The 24169-nt window shown below is 45.3% G+C and overlaps 1 protein-coding gene across 1 annotated transcript; it reads left to right on the top strand.

Moving 5' to 3' along the window:
* The first annotated feature begins 11542 nt into the window (after nucleotides 1–11542).
* COX17 (cytochrome c oxidase copper chaperone COX17) lies at nucleotides 11543–20044 on the top strand. The gene is made up of 4 exons (XM_073309332.1): nucleotides 11543–11567; nucleotides 11673–11813; nucleotides 18421–18534; nucleotides 19834–20044. Coding segments are annotated over exons 1-3 (228 nt in total). The 5' UTR covers nucleotides 11543–11565; the 3' UTR covers nucleotides 18506–18534; nucleotides 19834–20044.
* Nucleotides 20045–24169: the final 4125 nt, after the last annotated feature.

Here is a 24169-nt window from a genome sequence, read left to right as displayed (position 1 = left end):
TAGTCAAGTATGATGCTGGTATTCATGACAGGGTATCTGCTACTACCAGATTTTTCCCAGGAACACATTTAACAATTGGGTTGAATTGCATTAATCTTATCAATAGACACTGGCATCTCAACAGTGCTTCATCCAGGTCTTTTCCATTGATGAGTCACAAGCAATTTATGGTCTGTTATCAGTGTAAAAGAATCACAGACATCTGTAAAAGTTCTCACATGCCCATACGCTTGCCAGGCACCCCTTTTCAATCTGTGCATGCCATTTTTCTGCTTCTGAGAGTGTGCGAGAGCAAAATGCAACTGGCTTCCACTCGGAGCTATGTTGTTGTAACAATACACCACCTAGGCCAAGCTGCCTCACTCACCATTGTGGTTTGTTCACATCATAGCACTTGAAAACTGGAGCTGTTGAGATAATTTCATTTACCTTTTTGAAGGCAATTTCTTGATTTGGTCCCCATAGCCACAATATATTGGACTTTAATAGTTCATTCAGTGTTTTTTGTCACTGTAAAAATGTCTTGTAGGTATCAACCAAGATAATTTACCATCCCCAATATATGTCTCAGTTTTGGTACATTAGTTGGTCCTTTCAATTCTCAAATTGGTTTTACTTTCTCGAGGCTACCACTGATTCCATCTTTGTTTATTGCCAGTCCCAAACACTGTATTTGGGGTAGGTGGAAAATGTTCTTTTTCCGGTTTAGCTTCAGTCTAGACCAGGGTGGGCAAAGTTTTTGGTGTGAGGCCCACACCTGGGTATGAAAATAGTATGGTGGGCCATGAATGCTCACAGAATTAACAATTCAGAGATAGTCAAAGTTTATTTAAGAAAGATACATTTTAGTGGGAATAAACATAAAACCGTACTTACAATTAAAAATATATCATAACAATGTATTACAATAATTAAACCAAACTTACCCCCTTTCCATGCCTTTTCTCTCTAGCCTGGATTTGTCGGGCACTGGTAATCCTTAAAGGTAATCTTTAAAAGCAAAATCTCCCAAAGAAGTGTAATCAGTTTAGCCCTCTCTTTGGCTAAAGGAATTTGCCAGAATCTGCTTGAGGCATCCATCTTGGAAAATACTGTAGCTCCTTTCACTTTGGGGATGAAGTCATTCAGTATTGGGAGGATATATTTTTCTCTCATAACTGCTTCATTAAGTCATTTAAGAGCATATTTTTCCATTTTTCTGTAAAACCAGTACTAATGGGGCACACCATGCTACTGGCTCAGAGATGATCTTGGTTATGCCAATCTGTTCCATTCTCTTTAACTCAGTTTCCACTTTACAAAGCAACAGGATCAGAATCCTGCCAGGTATATGTACACTATATGGTTCAGCCTTGTCTCTTAAGGTTATTTGTACTGGATCTCTTTTCAATAGTTCAGTATCACCAACTGCTTCATAGAGTTCTTCCACCTTTCTCACTTGGCCCATCATGGCTGTCAAGCTGCAGCTGTGAAGCTGTGGGTTTTTGATCCTTTGATCACATACACTCCAAGTGCAAAGATTTTGTCTGTGTAGGTTGTTTCTGTGGTGAACAAGCTCATACAGTTCAGAATACCTCCAGGGCTAGTCAGGGCTGTGTCCGGTGATTTCAGCTCTGGGAAGAGTTGAAGGTGATTGTAACTCCCTTCCGAGTCTGCTCCTGAGTCCATTTTAAAGTCAATAGTCTTTCCATGAAAGACTCCAGGCAGGCTCTGTTTTATCACACATGACAGGTCCCAGAAACAATGGCTCCCTGTCTGCCTTAATGTGAGAAACAGCTGAAAAATGTCCATATTTTGTGCATTTATTACATCTTGCACCTTTGGCTGATATACATCTCTTGGGCATTTAGTCTGAAAGGCATTGCAGTTAGCCTGAGAGTTCTCTCTCCTTGCCTCAGTGGTTGTATAATAATAACTTTTAGAACTCATGCTGTGCCTGTTTAGAGATGGTTTTTCAGGTTTGTCTTGCTGTTTCATAAGTTCACCCTGCTTTGCTATTTGAATAGCTGTGTGTGGTTTAAGTCTGTTTTTAAAACTGGAGCTGCTATGAGAGACTTTTGTCTATATGGTCAATAGTCAATCTATTTCTGATATTTTAATGTTTTACAGTTCCAAAATCAGTTTTCTGCCAATGCCTTCAAAGCCCTGACAAAAGATTCAAACAGGTTCCCCTGTTTCCTGAATTTTCTGGTGAAACTGCCTTTTTATAAACCACATTTCTCTGAGGTATAAAGTATGCATCAAACATAGCCAGAACTCTATCACAGTCAGATTACTGACTATTGTCAGTAAAGGCAAAGGATTTAAAGATATGCTCTGCCTGCTTCCCCACAGCATAAATTAAAGAAGATAGCTTTATATCTCCAGTTTCCTGGTAGAGTTTAACAGCAATGCAAAATCTTGCAGAATGCTGCTTCCAGTCTGTCCATTCTGTCAAAACTGAAGTTCTCTGGGGCATTGAAAAGAGGCATTTTGATGTGATCCATTCTGCAGCCATTCTTGCTTTTCCCCCCTTTCTGTTTGCGACCTTTGTTGCTGCCTTCCTTCTGTTTCTGTTCTCTTCTGGCACAAGTTAGGCTGCCTTTACTTCTGACACCATGTACATGTAGATTGCAGGACTGCTAGGAGCAGGCCAGGCTCTTGCGCTAGATATAGACTGGCTACAGAGCTTCCATCCCAGAGAGATACACGAGATGTGTTCCCTTAAAGATACTTTAATACACTGCGAGGGACGGCAGGTCTCAGCTCAGGTAAGATATGTAATATATATATATATATATATTGCACTGAACAGTATAATACAGTTTAGTATTCCATACATCACTCCCCTAGGGACAGTTTGAAATGCTAGTGGCAAAGGCGACACCTGGGAGGCGCAAGAAGGGTCACATGCCCCTCCCCAGATGCCTGGGGGGGGCACATTTAGCAGGGAACAGCAGCGGCGAAAGCAGCAGACCATGGGGCCACCTGGCGGTCCCACATCCAGCAGCTCCTCCGGCACAACTGTACCACCCCCAGCCCTTCCACACAGCTGTGTCTCCTGTCTGGGGTCTGTACAGCCCTGCTGAAGAATAGGGCTGGGGGCGGTACAGCTGTGCCTGGAGGAGCTGCCTGCATGGGGTCACTGGGTGCCACCACTTTCTGCTCCTTTTGCCACTGCGGTTCCCGGGACAGCCCTGCAGTTCAGAAATTGGTACCTGATGCAGCGGGAGGACACAGCCTCCCCTCCCCACAGGTAACCTGAGATGGGGAGGGGAAAGGGAGAGCGCAGGGCCCCCAAGCTGGGGGCAGGGTGGGGAGGAGTCATGTGGGGGGGTCACATGTCCCCCCTTTATTTGGTGCCCTCTCTTGTGTCCCTCCCATGAGTTGCTGTCCACTGCTATAAGTTGTTTCATGCTGACTAAGGGTACATCTGCACTTCAAGCTGGGGGTGTAATTGCCTGCTTGAGAAGATACACCCATGCTCTGATTGAACTAGTGTGCTAAAAATAAACCATAGACATCATATGCACAAGGGGCTAGCCGCCTCCAATACGCACTTGTCCAAGATGCTAGGCATGTACTAGGGTTAGTTAGCCCCTTCTGCCACGGCAGCTATACTCTATTTTTGCATGCTAGCTAGTGTATCAGAGCTAGTGCAGATATGTTTTTTCGAGCAGGCAATTATCCCCAACTCCAAGTGTAGACATTCCCTAAGGCTCTCTCTCTTACCTCTTCAGAGGTTCTGACATCTCATTGAGGATTTCCTCTTCATTGTACCACCTTCCTTGGTACCGGATATCATAGTAGGTGAAAATCCGTTGGCACAAATCCTGTGGTAGCTTTCGGTATGAAATATATTCCTGAATGTCATTCATCTGCCATTATAGAAAGGACAGGCAGCGAGTGATAGAATATCATTAAAGCAGAATGCAGTTTTCACACCAAATGGAACAAATGTTTTACATCTCTGTCACAGGCTGGCTGGCCGGCCCTCTAAGGTAAACCAGGCTCAATCTTGCCTGTGATCTAGCAGCTAGCCCCCAGCTGAGGTGACATGGCAATTTAATGATAATTAGTGATCCCAGCTGTGAAAGTGTTAGGAAAAGATTATACAAACAGAGTAGTGGGGAACTCAGTGTGGGAGAGACTGTAGAAAAGGCAGGATCTTCATGCAGGTAGGAGAATCCACAGGGAGTAGGGCCAGGCTCTTGTGGGGTAGGCCCTGAGGTAGGGTCAGTAAACGCGCTTTAGTGGAGTCCAAGATTCCAGGAAGAGAAAAAAAATCCAGGTAGTTTGAAATGTAAAACATTTAAATAGATATATTTTTAAAACCTAATTATAATGCTTTGCTTTGAAGAGAGGTGATATGAACAAACAATGGCCCGAGTGTTATGGCAGTTGGTGGTGCAGAGTGGCTATGCTGGCTTTATGTCACCTGAGGTCTCCTCTATGCCAGGGGAATACCCAGCCCAGTTACCCTTTTAGAGCAGCTTTCAGTCCTCTTTGGGCCACCAGAGCCATGAGCACAACATCTGCAGCATGATCCAAGCTGCTCAGTTGAATTTTTTTTATCTAGTGCATGATATACTGGATGTTTTAAAGTAGGGAAGAGGCATTTAATTCCCAGTTCCACCTGTGCTGTGTCTACAGAGGTATGGCAAACATGTATAACTGGTTCATCTTTCAGCCAGTCATCCCCAAACATCTAGACTCATAATCCAGAGGTGTTAAACTGTGAGGCCAAGAATTTCACAGCCAAGAAGGAATATTTGGTTGTGGGCCTTGGCATTAGATACTTGTGGATACTGGAATCTGCTATATGGATTGTTGGCAAGATGAATAAGGATTTCATCACACCTCTTTCAGGCCAGATGGACATGAATAGACAAGATCCTCAAAGATCTGCATTCTAAGGAACTGAATTAACATCAACCATGGAGAACTGAGTCTCTTGCATTGTAAATGGGACCACCTCATCCATCCAGCATGATCAAAGTGAGATGCTTAGGCCCAATGGAAGAGAATCAAACTTTTGCCTTCTCCTCGGTAGAAGTGAAGAGATCTAAGGAAAATCCTTTTGTCTCACCTAATCATTGTGGTAGCAAGGATCAGTTGTCTAGTCTCATCCTTGGCATTCTCCCTGAGGCTTTGGGGAGGAATAAGAATTAAATGCCTCAAGGAAAAATGGGCTTACTTTGAGTCAGGATGCTTTGAAGGGAAGAGCACTGAGAAAGGTGATCTCCTCTGTAATGGGTTATACATATCTGTTAAGGTTTTTGAATGAGAACCCTCTACCCCATTCCAGATTTGGCTCTAAAAATACCTGTGGGACAGAGGATGCTGTTGCTGAGAGGTATAATGTGGTCTTGGGGAAGCAATTTGGAGTTTATAATGAACACCATATTTCAGACTCTGACTTCAGGGGTTGAGGTCAAAGTTCCATGAGTAGGGTGGGCTGGAATCCCCTACTCTCCCTTCCACATCCACTTCACTGAAGTCCTTCATGTCTCAGATACGCCTTTGAAGATCTCAAGGCAGATTATACATTACTGGTGCCCATGACTCTGCACAGCCAGGAAGCATTATCTGATTGCTTCGGCCCCTTTGCACCAGCTAGGCCCTTTTTCTCAGGGCCTGCAGCCTGGTAGGTACTGGGTGGGAGTTCCCTTCTGCTCCTTCCACCTGCCCAGCACTGCGCTGTCCCTGGTGCTAGTCTCCTCACACAGGAGACAGACCTTCACCCTCTGAAGGCCAGGGAGAGACTCCCTTCCTAGGCAGCCTTTATATTGGGCCTAGCCTAGCCCTGATTGGCTGGCTGTAATACTGGCCCTGATTGGCTCTCTAACAGGCCCTCCCTGACTGGCTGCTGCCTTGCGCAGCCACTCTGGCCTGTTGTAGCCCAATCTGGCATAGGGGTGGGGCACCACCCCACCACAGTCTTATACAGGGTAAACTCATAAATTGTTCACCCTCTATAACACTGATAGAGACATATGCAGAGCTGTTTGCTCTCCCAGGTATTAATCACTTACTCTCGGTTCATTAATAAACAAAAGTGATTTTATTAAGTATAAAAAGTAGGATTTAAGTGGTTTCAAGTAATAATAGAGAGAACAAAGTAAGCCACCAAGCAAAATAAAGCAAAAACATGCAAGTCCAAGCCTAATACATTAAGAAACTGATTACAGGTAATATCTCACCCTCAGAGGTGTTCCAATAAGCTTCTTTCACAGACTAGACTCCTTTCTAGTCTGGGCCCAATCCTTTCCCCTGGTACAGTCCCTGTTAATTCCAGCAGACATCTTAGGTGGAAAGCAGGGGCTTTCTCATGACTGGCAGCCCCCTTTGTTCTGCCAGTACAAAAGTTTGAAAGCCACTTGTATACTAGCTTTCTAAGCACTTAATTTTTATGTACTTATTTTATAATTTCTCTACAGAAAATAGAAAAATGGTGTAACGCCCCACTTGACCTCAACAATTCTTAATGCAGATACTTAGTGTCCCACTCAACTCCTTCTAGTTTAAAACACAAGAAAAATTTGAGGACCCTCAAATATCAGCTTTTTCCTGCTTCTTATAAACCATATTTTGCCCATCCTTTTTGTCATCTTGACTGATGTAGAGAATGAGACCAGAGAAAGGTCAATGAAAGCTCTCCTCTTTTCTGAAATACAAGTGGTCTTTGCAAGTGGAAAGGCATTTGAGATTCTATTAATGAATTTGGAAGGACGGATGAATTTTCCCATAGGGGTTATAGCTTTCGATTTTGAGGAAGAGGATATTTCCTGTTTAGCTGACCACTCACTACAGAAACAAGTAAGGCTTATAACAGACTGTCTGCCAAGTGTTAATTGCAGACACCTTAACATGGGTGGTGGTGGCTCTAGGACACAATTTTAGGTGGGGCACTGTAAATGAGTCCCCTCTAAACAAAATCCTGCTGCTGCTTGGTGCATCATACTGGAATGTGCATGATACACTACAGGGCAGTGGAGCAGTTGTCACAGCTGTTTTTCAGCTGTTGGAACTAGCCTGTTAAATTATCAGCTTTAAATGTTTCACAGACTTGGGATAAAAGAACATTGAATCAGTAGATGGTGACCTGCCCCACTAAGAAAATATAACCAGAGTAAAATCAAACACTAGTTCTTCTGGTTCCATTGTGTAACTTAAAAAGTCTCCCATCTAAGTACTCATTCAGTTCTTCCCTGGTGAGAGCTGATGGAATCCCAGAACAAGATGGTGTGGTTATAAGCCAAAACCTATTACACAAAAACATTCTAAAATGTGTGAAAGCATTCATAAACTTCTGAGCTTCTCCTGTCCCTGGTTTCTACTTACCGTAAGGTTCTGCTGGTAAACCCAAGAGTTAACTGGAAATTGAAGTAAGTTCTCAGTGTAGAATTGGATGCAGGCGTTCCAATGAACTACCATATAGAGTATTCTAAACTGGAGTACAATCTCAAAAATGATGTAGGAAGTGTTCCCTATCAGATCTGTTAACTAAAGGAGCAAGTGCCAATGGTTATATTTCCTTCTATGGAAGCTACAGTTTACAGGAAGACAAGATCAATCTCAATATTAGGGGCTGATGCTAACCTGCCATATTTTTGCAATGCTTTCCCCAAACAGCTAGTATCACTTCCATCTTACCTGGATTTAGCTTCAATTTACTCATCCCCCTTGCAAGCCCTAGTCTTGGCCAGTCACCAATAAAATAGGTCTACAAACCCCACATAAAGTACATTGAGCCCTGTCTTCAAATGGAAGGAGGTAACAGTCAGAACAAGGTATACTGTCCACCCCAAATCACTCATCCCAGTTCAAAATCAAGATCCAAAATGTGTTCTCCCACATGCATTGAGGCAGAAATCACCACAGGCTCATGATTGTCAAGGCAGCCATGAGCTCGTGAGCTAACTCTGAAGCATCATTATCCACATGGACACAGAAGTCACTGAAGATAAGAAGCATGTCAATCCAAGACCAAACCAGATAAATATTTGATCCTTGCATTAGGGAGTCTGAAGTGTAGAACTGCAGAAGCCTGTACATCACAGCTATTCCTAATTTAATCACAGGTGAATATCAACAAACAAATCAATTTTTTGAGTCAGGCACCTCATACATTTGACATCAGATGCTAGCAACACATCTACAATATCCTTCCTCTGCTCATGCTGAACCAAATACTTGACGGAAAAATGCTACAGGCAAGGGCCCTGCAGCATTATCCAGCCAGGTCTCAGTTATATAAGCAAATCATGGGTGGTGATTAATTTATTAAATTGCTGTTCTTGGACTGAACAGTGAAGAGCAGGATCCCTGTCAGCTGATGGCATATGTTCCCAAGGTGAGACCCAAGATGGGATAAGCATCATCCTGTTTTTGTCTGGATGCTCTCTTCCCATCATGATGTCCCAAGCTCAACACAACAAGGATCAAAGAACTCTAACCCCTGAAAATGATCCTCAGCTCTGCATATATCCAGCCCATGGGGCTGAATTGCTTAACTCTTTCAGATACCCTGGAATGGTTACTGAAGAGGTGCCACTGTTGAAGCTATATGTCAAAAGAAAGGATCCAGTATGACCATTCCTGTGCTCTTGCATATCAGTGGTAGCCAGTTATTTTCATCAGGCATTAAACTGTCAAACTGTAGAAACAAAATATGGATAGAATGATAAAAAGAAAGGAATTTGATGGTACTGGACAACCTAAGTTTTTTTTTACTCCTCCTTTACTGTATTCTGGAATAGTCAAAGTAGAGCACATGGTGTTCTATAATGCTTCCAGAAACCCTGCTCATCTTCAACACAACAGAGGCTACAGGTCCTAATATATGATGCTCTTGATCTGTCTGTGTGAAGATGGCGTATAGTCTTCTGGGATTTTTGGTCTTGAATGACCACAAAGCTGTATTAAAATGAGGGCAACCTGAAACTGGTTCCTGTTACCAAATGTGGCCATCAGCCAGGCAAAGTTTTGGGGACCTGACTTTAAGAACATAAAAATGGCCCTACTGCGTCAGACCAAAGGTCCATATAGCCCAGTATCCTGTCTTTTGACAGTGGCCAATGCCGGATGCCCCACAGGGAATGAACAAAACAGGTAATCAAGTGATCCATCCCCTGTCACCCATTCCAAGCTTCTGGCAAACAGAGGCTAGGGACACCATCCCTGCCCATCCCGGCTAATAGCCACTGATGGACCTGTCATCCATTAATTTATCTAGTTCTTTTTTAAACCCTGTTATAGTCTTGGCCTTCACAACATCCTCTGGCAAAGAGTTCCACAGGTTGACTGTTCATTGTGTGAAGAAATACTTCCTTTTATTTGTTTTAAACCTGCTACCTATTAATTTCACTTGGTGACCCCCTAGTTCTTGTGTTATGAGAAGGAGTAAATAACACTTATTTACTTTCTTCATACCAAGCATGATTTTATAGACCACTATCATATCTGCCCTTAGTCATCTCTTTTCCAAGCTGAAAAGTTCCAGCCTTACCAATCTCCCCTCATATGGAAGCTGTTCCATATCCTTAATCATTTTTGTTTCTCTCATAATCATAAATCACACAAAATCCTGATAAGTTGGCAAGTACACTGACCTCATCCCACTCTTCAATGTACCTCTTCATTCTTACGATGCGCAAGAGCTTCAGAACACGGGCAATTAGGACAACTTGAATCACTTGCATTATAACTTGTCTGTCATGCTGAATTGTTGAACTCTACCTCAGGACAAGCATGTAACATGATGATAGAAGTGGCAAAGCTGTAATACTAATCTTTATATTAAAATTCTTATCCATATCTGGCTGACGACTAAAAACTCTTTTTCCTGTTGAACTGATCTTGATGTGCAGACACCAATCAAAAGCTCATGATCATTCAGAGCCTTTGGTTTTTCAACTGGCAACAAAAGATATAACCTAGTGATCATGCAACTTTCTTGCCAGAAGGACAGTTTGCTATGTATTGTTCAGCTCAAACAAGCACAGTATAATCTATCCACACTTTCATACTGTGGCCATCATTGTAGTATCTGAGCACCTGTTTCTTTAGTAAAGCCAGACATATGGGGGTAGGTTAAAAAAAAAAGTGGTGGTTAGTAATTGGAAGAGTATTTTTTTTCATTTTCCCCTTTGTATTTATTTGCAAAGTTTTCCAGATTTACAAAAACCCACACATGAAAGAATGAAGGGTAAAGTACTGTGCACAAATAAAATATAATGGAGACACAATGAACATACACAATGGAATGCCAATATAGCAATGCTCAATCCATACAAATAGTTAACAATATGTAAGTGTAATACAACTTTACCTAATGTACCAGTATTTTGTAAACACATATCTGCTATAATAAATTTCCTTGTGAAAACCTATTGTATTTATTTTGCAGTCTTTCATAGAAGGTGTTTTCTGAAATGCTTTGCAGAATAAAAATTAAACAAGAGGGAGGGGGAAAGTAAATGGCATAGACAAGGGAATGAAGTTCTATATTCAAATGCCACCTGAAAATGAATGGAAAGACAATGAAGTGGAGGGTAGGTGTTTCTTATGTTACCTTCTGTTATACTGTTTCTTCAAAAGGAAAGGGATACATGGGGGATGGGAAAGGGGGATCTTCTCTCTCAGTCTTTTACATTTAAGATGATTATAATGAAATCTGTAGGGAGAGCAGAAAGTCCAGGACAAACCAGGATCTGAGGTAGCGTGACAGACTTCTGTTACCAATCTGCCTGAGGAGTCAGGTGATAAGGCTGAGGCCACAGGATTGTTAGGGGAGGAGATGAAGGAGTACATTAAGCGTCTAAGTTTTAATGCTTTATGGATAAAATAATAAAATAATAGTGGAGAGTGCTGGGGGGGGCCTCCACGTTACTCAGAGGAAGGGAAAAAGCATTAGTGCCCCAAGCCCTAACCCACTGCCATACTCACACCCGCACTAAGCAAGGCTGGCTGGGCTGTAATGTAAGAAGAAAAGGGGGGGGGGGGACAGAAGTTCTGTCCTGTGTGCACAGGTCGTCCAGGTTCTGCTGTTGATCTCCAATTTGCCTTGGCTCTCAGAAGGGTTTTTAAGTCCTGAATTCTTTTGGGGGCGTTTTGTTCAGTGACCTCTGTTCCCCACGCTCTTTGTAACAGTCCAAACCCGGTCTCTGTGGCCTCCTCAGCTTTCCCAAAACACACGGGCTCCAAGGAAGCAAAATTTTGTACCCCCCCCCCCTTCACTGTCTCGTTCGTTTTTGCAATCTCAGCAATCCAGAGCAGAGGGGGAGGGGCACGTGCAGGGCGAGGGTGAGAAGGGAGGGGCGAGTGGGGGGCGAGCACGCGGCGAGGGGGGTCGACAAGTGGGATACGCGTGGAGCGACCAAAGGCGCGCGGCGGCGGGTGCGCGCGCACGCACGCACGCAGCAGAACTCCATTTCCGGGCGTGTCCCTGAATGGGCGCGCAGGCGCAGTAAGTGTCGGGCTCACGGGAGGGAAGCCGCTGCCCGGAAGAAGTCCCGGCCCGCCAGGCGCCTGCGCATTGACGATCTGTGCGCGGGCCCAGGTAGGAGCGTGCGAGGGTTGCGCATGTGAGCGGGGAGGTGCCGGGAGGGGGCCCCGCGGGGGGCGGGGGCAGCCGGGCGTTGGGGGCCGGGCGGGCGGAGCGGGCTCTCACCGGCCCCTTGTGTCCGCAGGGATCCTGCGAAGCCGCCGCCGCCGAAGATGTCGAGCCTGGCGTCCGCCAGCTGCGAGCCCCCGGGCCCCGAGCCGCAGGAGAAGAAGCCGCTGAAGCCCTGCTGCGCCTGCCCCGAGACCAAGAAGGCGCGGGATGCCTGGTAACCGGGGCCGCCGCCGCCGCGGGGCCCAGGGGCGGGGCGGGTGGCGCTTCCCCGCGGGCCACGTCCTCCCTCACCCTGGTTGCGTCTGCGGGGCGGGCTTCGGTCGGGCCGGCTTAACTACAGCCCCCGGGGTCGTTCGTACCGCTGAGCGAGCCAGCTGGGCCGGGCTACCTGGGAAGTGCAGACCGGGGCGGTGTCGACGGAAGCCCTCCCCTTTCATCCGGGGTGCGGTCAGCACCGCCGCGTCTCCCGGGTGTGTGGCTTTCCCCGGCACCGCGCCCTGCCCGGCCTGTCGCTGCCCGTGTCCGTTTTCAGTGTAGCCCAAGCCTCCGGCTGGTTCGCCGTGGACAGGTGACCCCCCTGCCAAAATCCCCATGATAACTCCCGCTGATTCGTTCCCTCCCTTAGTCTGCAGGTAGGTGAGGGACTGAATAGGCCATGGAAGTTGAGCCTTCTAAGAATGACCTGGCTGGATCGGGCTGATGGACCATCTAGCCCGATAGCCTGTCATCCGGCAGTGGCTGGTGCCAGTTGCTTCAGAGGGAATGAAGAGGGCTAGAATCAAGTGATCCAGCCTCCTAATCCCAGAAATGCTTCAGAGGATGCAGCCGAGGACTTGAAGTGGTGCTGGGGGAGCTTTCCCAGTCATTGTCTTTATTGCCGTTGCGTCGCAAATAGGGATTTCAGTTGCCAGAACTCTGTCTGGAACTTTTCTCCATTTTAATTATAGATTAATCCAGTCCCTCAGAAACAAATAACTAACTACCATGTAGATGATATTTTAAAGTTCCCAGGGGATCACCTGCCTTTTTCAGGCAGTGATTACTTACTGTTTGGGATTTGTTTTGGCAGCACCATCAATTGATACAAATGATACAAGTTCTCTTTAAATTATCAGGAAACTACTTTAATCCAATGTGTTGATGTTTAAAATTCCAGCACCAATGGTGATGCAAAAATAACTCTCCAGAAAAATCCAGTGTGTATACAGGTCTTATCATTACTTTTATTTTTCTTAATATATTGTCTTAGTCTGATTATAAATTAGCTTTCTGCCTTCTGAGGTACTCTACCCAAATAAATATCTTATGGGGGAGGGAGTTTCGGAGAGCAAAGCTAAAAGGCCCAATCTGCTAAGCATTTTTAGTTTTCATATACCAACAGAAATTCATACTGGGTTGAAGGAGGAGGGAGTTACTTGTTAGGTCACAATTAGCTCATCTTCTCAGCTGTGACAGGATGGTATGCTGTAGTATGTTTTGCCCTTTCTAGTTTACATGTCTCAGGTGCTGGGACTTGCTTTACTTCCCTTGAGAGAATAATCCATCTCAGGCTTTGTCTACACTAAAGGGAAAAGTCGATCTAAGCTATGCAATTTGAGTTACATGAATAGCGTAACTCAAATCGACGTAGCTTAGATCTTCTTACTGCGGGGTCCACACTACGCAACATCGATGGGAGATGCTCTCCCGTTGACTCCCCTTACTCTTCTCGATCAGGTGGAGAGTCGCCGGGAGAGCGATTGGAGGTTGATTTAGCAGAACCCGCTAAATTGACCGCTGATGCATCGATTTCCACAGCGTCAATCCTCCGGTAAACATAGACAAGCCTTAATAGCTTGCACTACTAAAGGACTCTTCCTGATATGCATCCTAATTTTTCTTAACTAAGTTTTATCCCGTTATTTATTGCTTTGGACCTCCCTACACATTTCCTTTTTTTTCCCCAGTGTTTTCACCTGTCAGTTAGTGCAAGTCATCTACAAGTTTCTCTTTTCTGTGTATCCAGCTACCAGCCTCATAGCACTCCCTCCTGAGAAATAATACACTCAAGAGTCTTGTGACACTGCAAGTATTCAAGACAAGGAAGTGGGAGTTTGGGTGGGGATATTAAATGGATATACCAAAGTAAAAATCTCACTTCCGCCTGAAAATTGTTTGTCTACTGTCATTACAAGTAACAGAGAGGAACGCTTCTCAGTGTTATGTTTTATTTATGTATATGACAGCCCTTCCTGTATAGTCAGTTCCCTATAGTTGTCTTCTATAGTGTATATTTCACTACACTTTCTGTATCATCAGTTTCTCTTGTTGCTTTTGGGATTTGCACACGGCAGCGAGTCAGAGAAACACTTAATTTACTTCTTTTAAAACACCAAAATTGGTAAGTGGTTTCAGGACACACATAGTATCAGAAACTATTAACTTTTTAAAAAAAACCTAACTAGCTCTCTACACATTCTTATAACCCATGCAGCAGACTCTTGTTGCTTCAGACTTTAAAGACTTTTAATACAAGTTAAATCCTAATTTCTGAAGTTTTTACTACAATTTGTCTGCAAACTTGTAGAGTAGAATTATGTTTAGCATTTCATAATGAACCTTGGCCTCACTGAGGAAGTTATCTCACTAAGTGGTATTCTATCCTTTAGAGGTGAGAGAATAGCAACAATAATTTGATACCTGGGTTAAAAATAATATATGCACCTCTACCCTGATGTAGCACTACCCGATATAACACAAATTCGGATATAACGCAGCACTCTGGGGGGTGGGGCTGTGCGCTCTGGCGGATCAGCGTGTCTGGCTCTGACACGCTGCTCTGAGCGGCGTGTAAAGGGTGCTGGGTTGGGGCAGAGGGTCTCGGAGGGTGGTCAGGGGACAGGGAGCAGGTGGGGGGGGTTGGATGGTTCGGAGGTTCTGGGGGCAGTGCGGTCAGGGGACAGGGAATGGGGGTGTTGGATAGGGTGTGGGGGGGCCTGTTGGGGGCGGGGGTGTGGGTAAGGGTCGGGGCAGTCAGGACAGGGAGCAGGGGGGTTGGGTAGGGGGTGCGGTCCTGGGAGGGGTGATTAGGGACGGGGGGGGTTTCTGGAGGTGGTAGTCTGGGGACAAGGGGTGGGGGGTTGGATGGGTCGGGGGTTCTGAGGGGTCAGTCAGGGGGCAGGAAGTGACTATTAATAGAAGTGCTCAAGGCCAAAGCAAGTTCAATATAACACGGTTTCACCTGTAACGTGGTAAGATTTTTTTGGCTCCCGAAGACTGCGTTATATCTGGGTAGAGGTGTACACAATTTTTAATGTCTTTAATTGTTACTAATAGCACCTTAGATTATTGCAGTAGAATTTCAGAAACCAATTTACTTTTCATCGTTTAATCATTTTAACATTTTTGAGTTGACAGTGAAAATGCTGTAGTTAAGTAGGTCTCTAATGATCCATGGAGAGCTTGCTGGTCCTCCTTTGGGGCTGGGACTCTGTCGATTTGCAAGTCAGTAAATCAGTGGCTGTTAAATGAATAATAACCATCTATGATTGCAAAGTATAAACCCCACAGTTGGAAATAGGAATTATTTAGGGTGATACAAAATAGTATATGTTACTTGGTTTTCTGTCTTGGGTAGTTAAAAATTAAAATAGGGACAATATAAGCTAAACATCAAGATAACTTCCTGATTGTGGGGCATGGTAGGCCATGGAATACTTCCTTAAGGGAAAGGGCAGGTACTCCCTTCCACTGGACATTTTAAAACTAGGGTATTTTACACAACAGATAACTATCCAGTAGCACTAACTGCCACTAGACATCTCTGAGGATAAGTTCTTAGGATATGAAGAAAGATTAGGCACTTTTATGTAGATAATCAGAACATCCACTGTTAAATTAGACAGCATAAAAAGTTTGTTTTGTAGAATGAATATAAAACCTGTTGCTTCAGAACATAACCCAATCACTAACTGAAGGAATTTAAACTTTCACTATGGTTGAGTTATTCCATAACTGTTCCCTATGGAGTATCTTTCTCCTTCCTCTGAATGATTTGATACTGGCTACAGACAGAGACAGAATCGTGGATTGAGTGAAGCAGTATGGCAAGTTCCACGTTATGCTTGGCCAAAGTAGAGAAGGGATATGTGGAGTTAATTTCTGAACTTCTCCATAGTTTTTTGGCTTGGGGTCCTCTCTAGACAAAGCACTGCACTGTATGGCATAATTCTGCCCTGGACAAGGATGGAGGAGAGAGGATCTCAGACTTAATAGGAGTCTTCCATTTGTGTGATGATAATATGTGTGTGACTGCCCAGGGAACTGTGGGAGACGCGACTCACAGCCCCCACCACTGCAGGGGGAGGGGGACAGCTCCAACTCCATCCCCGGCCACGTGGGAGGGAGGAGGAGACAGCTCCCACCCTAGCCATTGGGGAGGGGTGGTGGGTGGACAGCTCTGGCCCTGGCTGTTGACCGCTCTGGCCACTGCTGCGGAATGGGGTGGCAGCTCTGGCCACTGCAGCAGGGCTGAAGCCAAAGAAATCACTGAGGTCCGGTGAAGTCATGGAATCTGTGATCTCGTAATCATATTCTTACTCATAGTCCTCCCCTGAGGTGTGTCAATATCAGACCTGTATTTTAGAGGGGAAACTGAGGCACAGGTGTGTAGTAACTAAAAATTATGGCCTAAATGACTTACCAAACATCATGCTGTGAGTTAATGACAGAACCAGGAATAGAACACAGTTCTCCTGACTGCTGGTCCCCTGCTCAAGCCACTAGAACTTGGTGGCTTGCAAAAGAGAACTGTTTTTTGTGTGCGTAAAGTACTTTGGTGCAAACATGAACATGAGGTGTGCTTGTTCCACATCACTGGAATCATTAACCCATGCATATTTTTCCCAAATAATACAATGTATTACTTGAAGTCTCTTTAGGTTTCAACTTGATAACTATTCTTAATCATATTTATGGCCTTGTAGCTGCTGCTACCACCCCTTACAGCTACAAATGCTCTACCCTAATAGATGCCAAAAGTAGCTCCATTGTTCAAAATTCTTCCAGAATTTTCCTTTTAATGGGAACTTTGCACAGACCTGGAAGGTGACAAACTTGAATACTTTTGGAGGAAAGTAAAGGTATAAATCTGAACATCTTTTAATTTTCTAAAGTAGTCTTGTATTCTGAAGTTCTATAGTTGGCCAAGTGACTCAAGGTTTAACACTCAAATCAACTCAGTGGCATTTCTGTTTGTCTGTAATGTGATAACTTTGGAATGCTGTGTTTGATCAATTCCAAAATTTCAGGGATGTTCTAGGTATCCATGAGCATAAGCCCAATGGATTTTGATGTAACTCAGACACTGGAAAAGCCTTACTCCCAGGAAAATCAGGGTGCCCCAGACTGCCTGGTACTGTAGGCAAAAGGATCTTTCTGCCACCCCTTGCTGCTGCCTACACTTGTCAGATGCTGCAGCTTAACTATCTGTACAGAGAGTTGTCTGTAGCCTGGACCCTACAAAAATAAGAGCCTTACAGGGAGGGTTTAAAGTGTGTGTGGTGAATGGGGACCAGTGGTACTGAGGGCATGGGGGGAGCAGAGCAGTGGGGGTGTGGGAAACAGCAACCCAGAGAGGGAGAGAAAAGTAGAGGTGGAGCTGTGAGGAAGCAGGGACCCACAGAGGACTGTGGTGGCAGGGAAGCCAGGACCCAGAGGAGAGTGGGGACAGGGAGAATCTACTTTGTGATTGTGGGGGCAAGGGAGTGAACTAGGAACCTGCAAGGGAATGGACATATGGGGAGTGTTGATGAGGGATGCAGGGACCTAGAGAATGACACCCTGGCATGTGGTGGAGCTGTGGGAGAGTTGCAAAAAGTCCCTGGAATAGAGGGGCATGAGAGGATGGCATACAGGGAGGTTGTGGGGGGATGCAAGGAGCCCCTGATGGGTGCAATGCATGTGTCCCCCTCATTGTTAAGCTCAAGTTTTCAAAGATCTTCACCACCACCACCCTCCACCCGATTTGAGGTTTCATCTTTTCTTCAGAACCTCTTTTCATTTAAAAAAAAAAAGATGGCACATAGACTCCTGGAAGAAAAAAAATACTGCCTTGGGTATAACACAGGCAAAAGTATTAACTGACTCAGTTTAATTCATTGGTGTCAAGTGAGTTTGCAGCTGTGCAGCAAAGATGAAAAGCTTAATGAGTATACCTGTAATGTTAACTTTCCCTTGTCGTCTCCTTGTATTGTCCAGGTTCTCTGAGCATAGAGCCCAGCTGGCAGCTGTCTTCCTCAAAGTCAGCTTGGCTTCCATTGCAAACTGTGACAGACAATGGCCTTCTTTACTAAGAGTAGCCTCCCTTCCGCTTGAAAAGGCTGTAGGGAAATGACAGCCATCTTATCTGAGAGAAGCCTGTGGCTTCATTCCTATGGGGAAGGACGGGAGACAGTCAATATCTTTACTAGGTGTCCTCTCTTTCCACATGCAATAACTAGATGAGGATAGTCTCTCTGAAGTAAACCAGTTAATTCTCCCTGAGGTAAACTGCAGATTAAATTAATTTGAAACTACTGCCTTTTCAATTTATTTTTATTATTTAAAAACAAACAGGGAAAGTCAAACAAATCAGCTGAGTTTAAGGGCAGCCTTATATTAAATCAGATTGTTTCAAATTTTTATTTGTGTAATTGATTTTATGGCCTGCTTACTATGAAATCTGTTATACAATTTCTTCCCTTCATGAACCCTTCACCTGCAAGAGCCATCAGTCCTGCAAATCTGAGAATTACATGGTGTCCGTTTTGCTAGCTAACCAGGGAAATCTCTTTGCCTTGCAGCATCATTGAGAAAGGGGAGGAGCACTGCGGGCCTCTTATTGAGGCTCACAAGGAGTGCATGAGAGCCTTGGGGTTTAAAGTATGAACGAGATGAGCAGCGGGGCTGTATGCATGGTGAGTATAGACTGTGGGACCACGTTCATCACTTGGTCTCTGCCTCTGCAGTGGCCCTGAGAACACAGTAGGTGTCACTAGTAGGTCTGGACTACCAGCACAGCACCTCCTTATATGTGAAAGGTGGTGCCTTAGGATGAAGAAGAGAAGGCAGGCATCTGCTGCTGGCCTCACTGGCTCAAGAGTAACTGCTGCTGGCCTCCTAGAGTAGTGGTTTTCAAACTTTTCTTCTGGTGACTCAGTTGAAGAAAATTATTGATGCTTGTAACCCAGCGGAGCTGGGGATGAGGGGCTTGGTTGAGGGCTGGGGCGGAGGGTTGGGGTGAGGACTGCGGGGTGGGGCCAGGGATGAGGGGTTTGGGGTGCAGGAGGGGGCTCTGGGTTGGGTTGGGGGCTCAAGGCTGGGGCAGGGGGTTGAGGTAAAGGAGGGGGTCTGGGCTCAGGGTGCAGGCTCTGGGGTGGGGCCAGGGATGAGAGGTTTAGGGTGCAGGAGGGGGCTCAGGGCTGGAGCAGGGGATTGGGGCACGGGCTTACCTCGGACAGCTCCTGGTCTGCGGCACAGTAGGGGTGCTACAGCAGGCTTCTTGCCTCTCCTGGCACCGCAGACTGTGCTGAGCCCCGGAAACAGCCAGCCGCAGGTCCAGCTCCTAGGTGGAGGCATGCAAGTGACTCTGTGCAGCTCGTGCCCACAGGCACCGCTCCCCCCAGCTCCCATTGTCCAGGCACAGGTAGGGACTAGCCTGCCTTAATCGGGCAGCGTCGCTGACAAGACTTTTAATGGCCTGGTCAGCGGTGTTGACCAGAGCCACTGCGGCCCAGTGTCTTACATTCCACGACCCAGTACTGGGTCGTGACCTGCAGTTTGAAAAGATGCTGTATTAGAGGGCTTGCAGTGTTGAAAGGACTGCTGGGAGTTTGCATCCATGTTAAGTAATTCTACAATCACAAAGCACAATCCAACTCTTACTAACAGCTGTCCTGTAATAGATTTGGATTTGGAGAGGGTTATAAACAGGGAGTTTGAGAGGGTATGAAATGATTAAAAATGACAGTGCCTTCTTTAAATATGGAGTTCAGCTTTCCTTCTTTCATCTTTTATTGTCTCACCATCATTACAAAGACACCATATTGTATTCCTAGAGTACCTACAACAGGGAAACTCTGGAAGTGACTGTCACGAGTGTAGTGGTCAAATTGCTGCATATAGTGACCTTTATGACAGGAGGCTGTTGAACTGTTACTGATCATGTCCAGTAGAAGTCTTGTCTCTTATTTGAGGTATTCTTTTTCTTCTCCTAGGTGATTTGCTGTTGGGTGACTGGTTTCTCGGGTGGCTGAACAATATTAAGTTATTTCTGCAAGCTACTTCAAAGAACAAACTTATGAGAAATCTATTTATAAAGAATTTCTAATAAAAACCATATGTATATTGCCTCTGTGGCACCTCCATTATCTGATCTTGACTGGCTGATAGAGATATATTTTCCTCTTAATAAAGGATTTAAAAATGCTCATTTCCCTTTCATTTTTAAAGCAAAGGTTACCCCCACCTTCTAATCCAAACCATTTTCTGTAGTATGTTGGGCAGCAATTGGTTAATGACTCTCCTTTCCTTTCCCTATCCACATTGGAATAAGAACCGCGATAGCTGCAATCATATTAAAATATGCTAGTTTCTAGCGAGATTTTTCCCTCTACTACTAAGGATGGGGAAATCATGCTAGCGATAAGTGATCCTGTTGTGGACAAAAGCAAAGAGATGCTGAAGCTTGTAGCTGTTGCCTGTTGTGCAGGGATAACCAGTATTGCAGATAAGTCAGGGCATCTGCTCCTGTAAGCCTGCTGCTCTTTGCACGGAACTTCCCCTAGGGTTGAAACAGGTTCTGCTGCTCCTAATGTTGTGCTGTCCACATCTCCCAAGACAGAAATTTAATAATCATTGGCACTTCTGTACCATTGCTTGAAAAATTCACTAGCTCGTGGAAAGTTAGGAACTTTCCATGTGAAGTTGGGGAGGCTTAAGTTAACACCTTTTTAAAAATAAGTGTCTAGCCCTCATGGATGCTCTACTCACAGTTAACTGATAACAGTGCTACCTTTGTCCTCCTGAGTCTTCACCCATGTTTCACTATATCTACTGGCTCAGGGCTTTTCTAAGCCTGCTGCAAGGTGAAATTAACAAGACATTTGTCAGTTTCTCTGGTGTTATTCAAAACACTTTGGGTGGCACAAATACTGACACATTTAATTTTGAGTGGTGTGTTTGAAAGCTGTGAGTTGAGTCCACTTAAGTGAAAGGGACCTTAAAAATGGAAGCTGGGGAAGGGTGGGAAGAGAAGCAGACCTCCCTTCGCTAACAGCTATGGGTTGGGTGAGAGAACTCATTCTCCTTTACAGCGGCTCTCGACTGGGCCCTTCACATTTGTCCGAGACCTATCCGGAAGCTGATGCAAAAGACTGAGCCTCCTTGCAGTCATCAGAAACAACACACTGGAAGTAACCCCAATGCACTCTCACTTCCCAGAAACTTCTGTCTCTAGTGGTGGTTCGTCTCTTGTGTTAGCCTGTGTTTTGTAGGTTTTGTTTTCTAGTAGAAAGCATACAGTAAGTCTTTGTTTTGTATCTATAGCCACCTCTACCAAAGGATCTGTAAGTGCTTCACATATGTTAATTAAACCTTAACCTGCTCTGTCAGGAAGGTAAATAATATCCTCATTGTATTGAGGGGCAAACGGAGACCCAAAAGGGCAATTGCTTGCTCAGGGTCACAGGTAGTGGCAAACCAGCAATAGAACTTGAATCTTCTGGTGCATATTCCTGCCCTTTGGCCACAAGATCATCCTTTCCTCATTAGTGAAGGCCAAGAAAGAGTGAAAAAGGAAGATGAGTATCCTCCATTTATATTTCTTAGGTTCCAGTTCTCCCTAACCACTGCAGACTACGAATAACTCCCCATCAAGACAGTAGGAGTTGGTTGGGTTGGGTGGAGGTGGGGGTGGGGCGGGGGAAGAACAGCTCTGTGTTTGCTAGGCACCTAATTCTAAGTATGTCTAACTTTCTGTTGTCCTGTTTCATCCCCAAACAGACTGTGATGAAAGTGTTTTTTCAAATTGCTCTCTCCTGATGTATGTGGCAGCCTTCACTTACACTGTTTCTTCACCCTACAGAAAGCTGCCAAAGGTGACCCAGGCTCTGGTATTGCTTACTTTGGTACTAATAAGTGTTCCACATGGAGCCAGTCTTCCCAGGGATAAAATCAGCCAGGGATGGTGACTGACTGACTCATTCCATCTCTTTTTTTAAAGGTGTCTTCAAGTCTCACGCTAGCCCTTTCTAGTACAAAATGTGTTAATCCAGAATACAGTATTAGTAGAGGAGCTGCTCATGTCTCTTTAAGTGACTAGTGCCAATGGGAATGGTATGATAGGCATGACTGCTGTAAGTTTGTCCTGAAACACAACCACCCTTGTAATCCTATCTTATGCAAAGGCCTATTCCATTGGCATATGCAGGCTGACTTCATGCTGTCGTCCTTTGCATCCATATTCTGACCTCAAAGGATGCATCTGGCCGTGAAAAGTGACTGCTTCCTGACAACCGTGAGAATTCTCCCACCGGAGCACAGCTGATGATTGTGTTACTGATGCAGAGGATAGAACAGGATCCAGTTTGCTCTCCTAGAGCTCTGTTGACACTATAGGATGACGGAAGATGTTAAAACCCTGACTATTACTGTTGTTGTAAGGGACAGGAAGAGCCTAGCTGGATCCTCAAAGCCTGAGTGCAATTTGCAGTAGTGATCACTAGAGAAAACATCTTTTTGCAGCATATTGGCTCTGGAATCATGGGGAAAGGGTAACTGCTCTCATTGAGTAACTTTTTAGCAGCCACTCTGCTACTGTCCGTGCACTTCAAATACATGAACAAGGGGGTATGTTTTTCTTTCTGTAGTGGATGAAGCCCCTGTGTGTTTGCAGCAAACTCTAAAAGTTTAACATGGTGTTATGTTTCCTGTGGGGTGGGCATTCCTTCCATTGCTGTGCCTGCTGTGTAGCTGCCAGCTAACTTTGCTGACACTAGCATTGCTGCTGCTGTAACATGGATTGTAGAAGGTGCACAACCACCGCCAGTGCTGCCTAGTGGTCAGGCAGTGGTTGGCGGGACATCTCCCTGCTGAAGCGCATGCCTGTCTTGGAGCGCTCACACCCAGTTGTTTCCAGTCCTTCCCTTTTGGACAGGAGCTTTGCGGGCTGGGCCCTTGAACAGTTACTGTCTTTTCCAGCTGGCATCTCAGTAGGTGAAGGCTCTTGTAGTATTGTCCTTTCAGAGTGGGTAGGGGATTCCAGGCCCTCCCTGCTCACCAGGCTACAGTCCAGGGCCTAAATGGTGGGCAGCTCCAATCAGCACCTTGGAGCTAAAGCCACTGCCCCCCAGACTACTTCCTACCCCAGCCTCCTCTAGCTCCCCAGAGTAAGTCACTCTGACCAGCTTGCTCTGTCCCATGCTTCTCTTTTATGGGTTTGCACAAGTCTATGTTGTCAGGTCCCAGACAATGAGCTCCTAGGCAGTACTTTCCCCTTACAGTAGCTGTCTGCTCCCTTCCACTGCCCCCCCCCCTCTGAGCTGCTTTGCTCTCCTTTTAAAAACCCTGCCTCCAGCTTGTGCAGGTTTTGCAAGTGTGTCTGGGCGGCGTGGCCTGGGCCCAAAGCTGCTCCTTAACTCCATGCTCTCCAATGTGGGGTTTGTATACACCATCACATAGATCCAAACAGAAGAGCTGCTCACAGAGTAGACAAGTGTACCCTAATTGCACAGTGCCTTCCTCCTATTTCTGAATAGAAATACAGCTTCCCCAGAGCCTGTTAGAGATAGGAGGGACGATCCTATGGTAGGGTAGAATTTGTTCATTGCACATTTCCAAGCAGTCCCCTTAACGTTCCCCATCCCCCTGTGCCCTGTAGCATTGTAATGTTAAAGGTGTGAAAATCCTATTGGCTCCTCCACTGAAATTTACCCCTCACACATTCATGTTTGCACTGTGTTCAGAGCAGGATCATTGCCCACACTATACGCTCCAGTCTAAGTTTAAATGTCCCACATGATGGAGTTGCCACCATGTCCCCTAGGAGGCTATGCCACAGTCTGACAGGTCTCCTCCCTAGAAAGCATTTCCTGATATTCCGACTATGTTTTCCTTTGCTAGCTTCCTCCCATTGCTATTAGTTATCACCCAGCGGGGAGGTAGACTTTCTGTTTTTGTAATATGATGGACATTCCTTTGCTCCAAAACAATAGCGAGGAATAGAGTGTAAGCGCCCCCCCCACACACACGATAATAAACTAGCTACTTTTCTCCTTTCTGATCTCCATGATGGGCTTATCTAGTTCTCTGAGTTATGTTAAGTGGCCAGTGCCTGTCTGTTCTCTGTTCCCCTCACTGGCTTCGCTCTTTGGATTTCAATTCCAAACATGGTTATCCATTTGGGGTCTCTCTTCATTCCGTTGCCAAGTGATATACATTCCAAATTCAACACAAGTGCCTGTTGCTCCCCCCTCCCTCTCTGTCTCGCTGCTGCTCTCTCTCAGTCTCTATTTTCACTCCTGGAAGGCTGGGGAGAGTGAAAGCAACAGGAGC

This window comes from Lepidochelys kempii, chromosome 1, assembly GCF_965140265.1.
Source record: "Lepidochelys kempii isolate rLepKem1 chromosome 1, rLepKem1.hap2, whole genome shotgun sequence".
Classification (NCBI taxonomy): domain Eukaryota; kingdom Metazoa; phylum Chordata; order Testudines; family Cheloniidae; genus Lepidochelys; species Lepidochelys kempii.
The sequence above is the reverse complement of the archived record's forward strand: the minus strand, read 5'-3'. Positions and strand labels throughout refer to the sequence as shown.

Coding starts and splice junctions, on each gene's coding strand:
- COX17 (XM_073309332.1), top strand. Junction 11,814..18,420: donor AAGAAGGCGCGGGATGCCTG/GTAACCGGGGCC, acceptor TTTGCCTTGCAG/CATCATTGAGAAAGGGGAGG.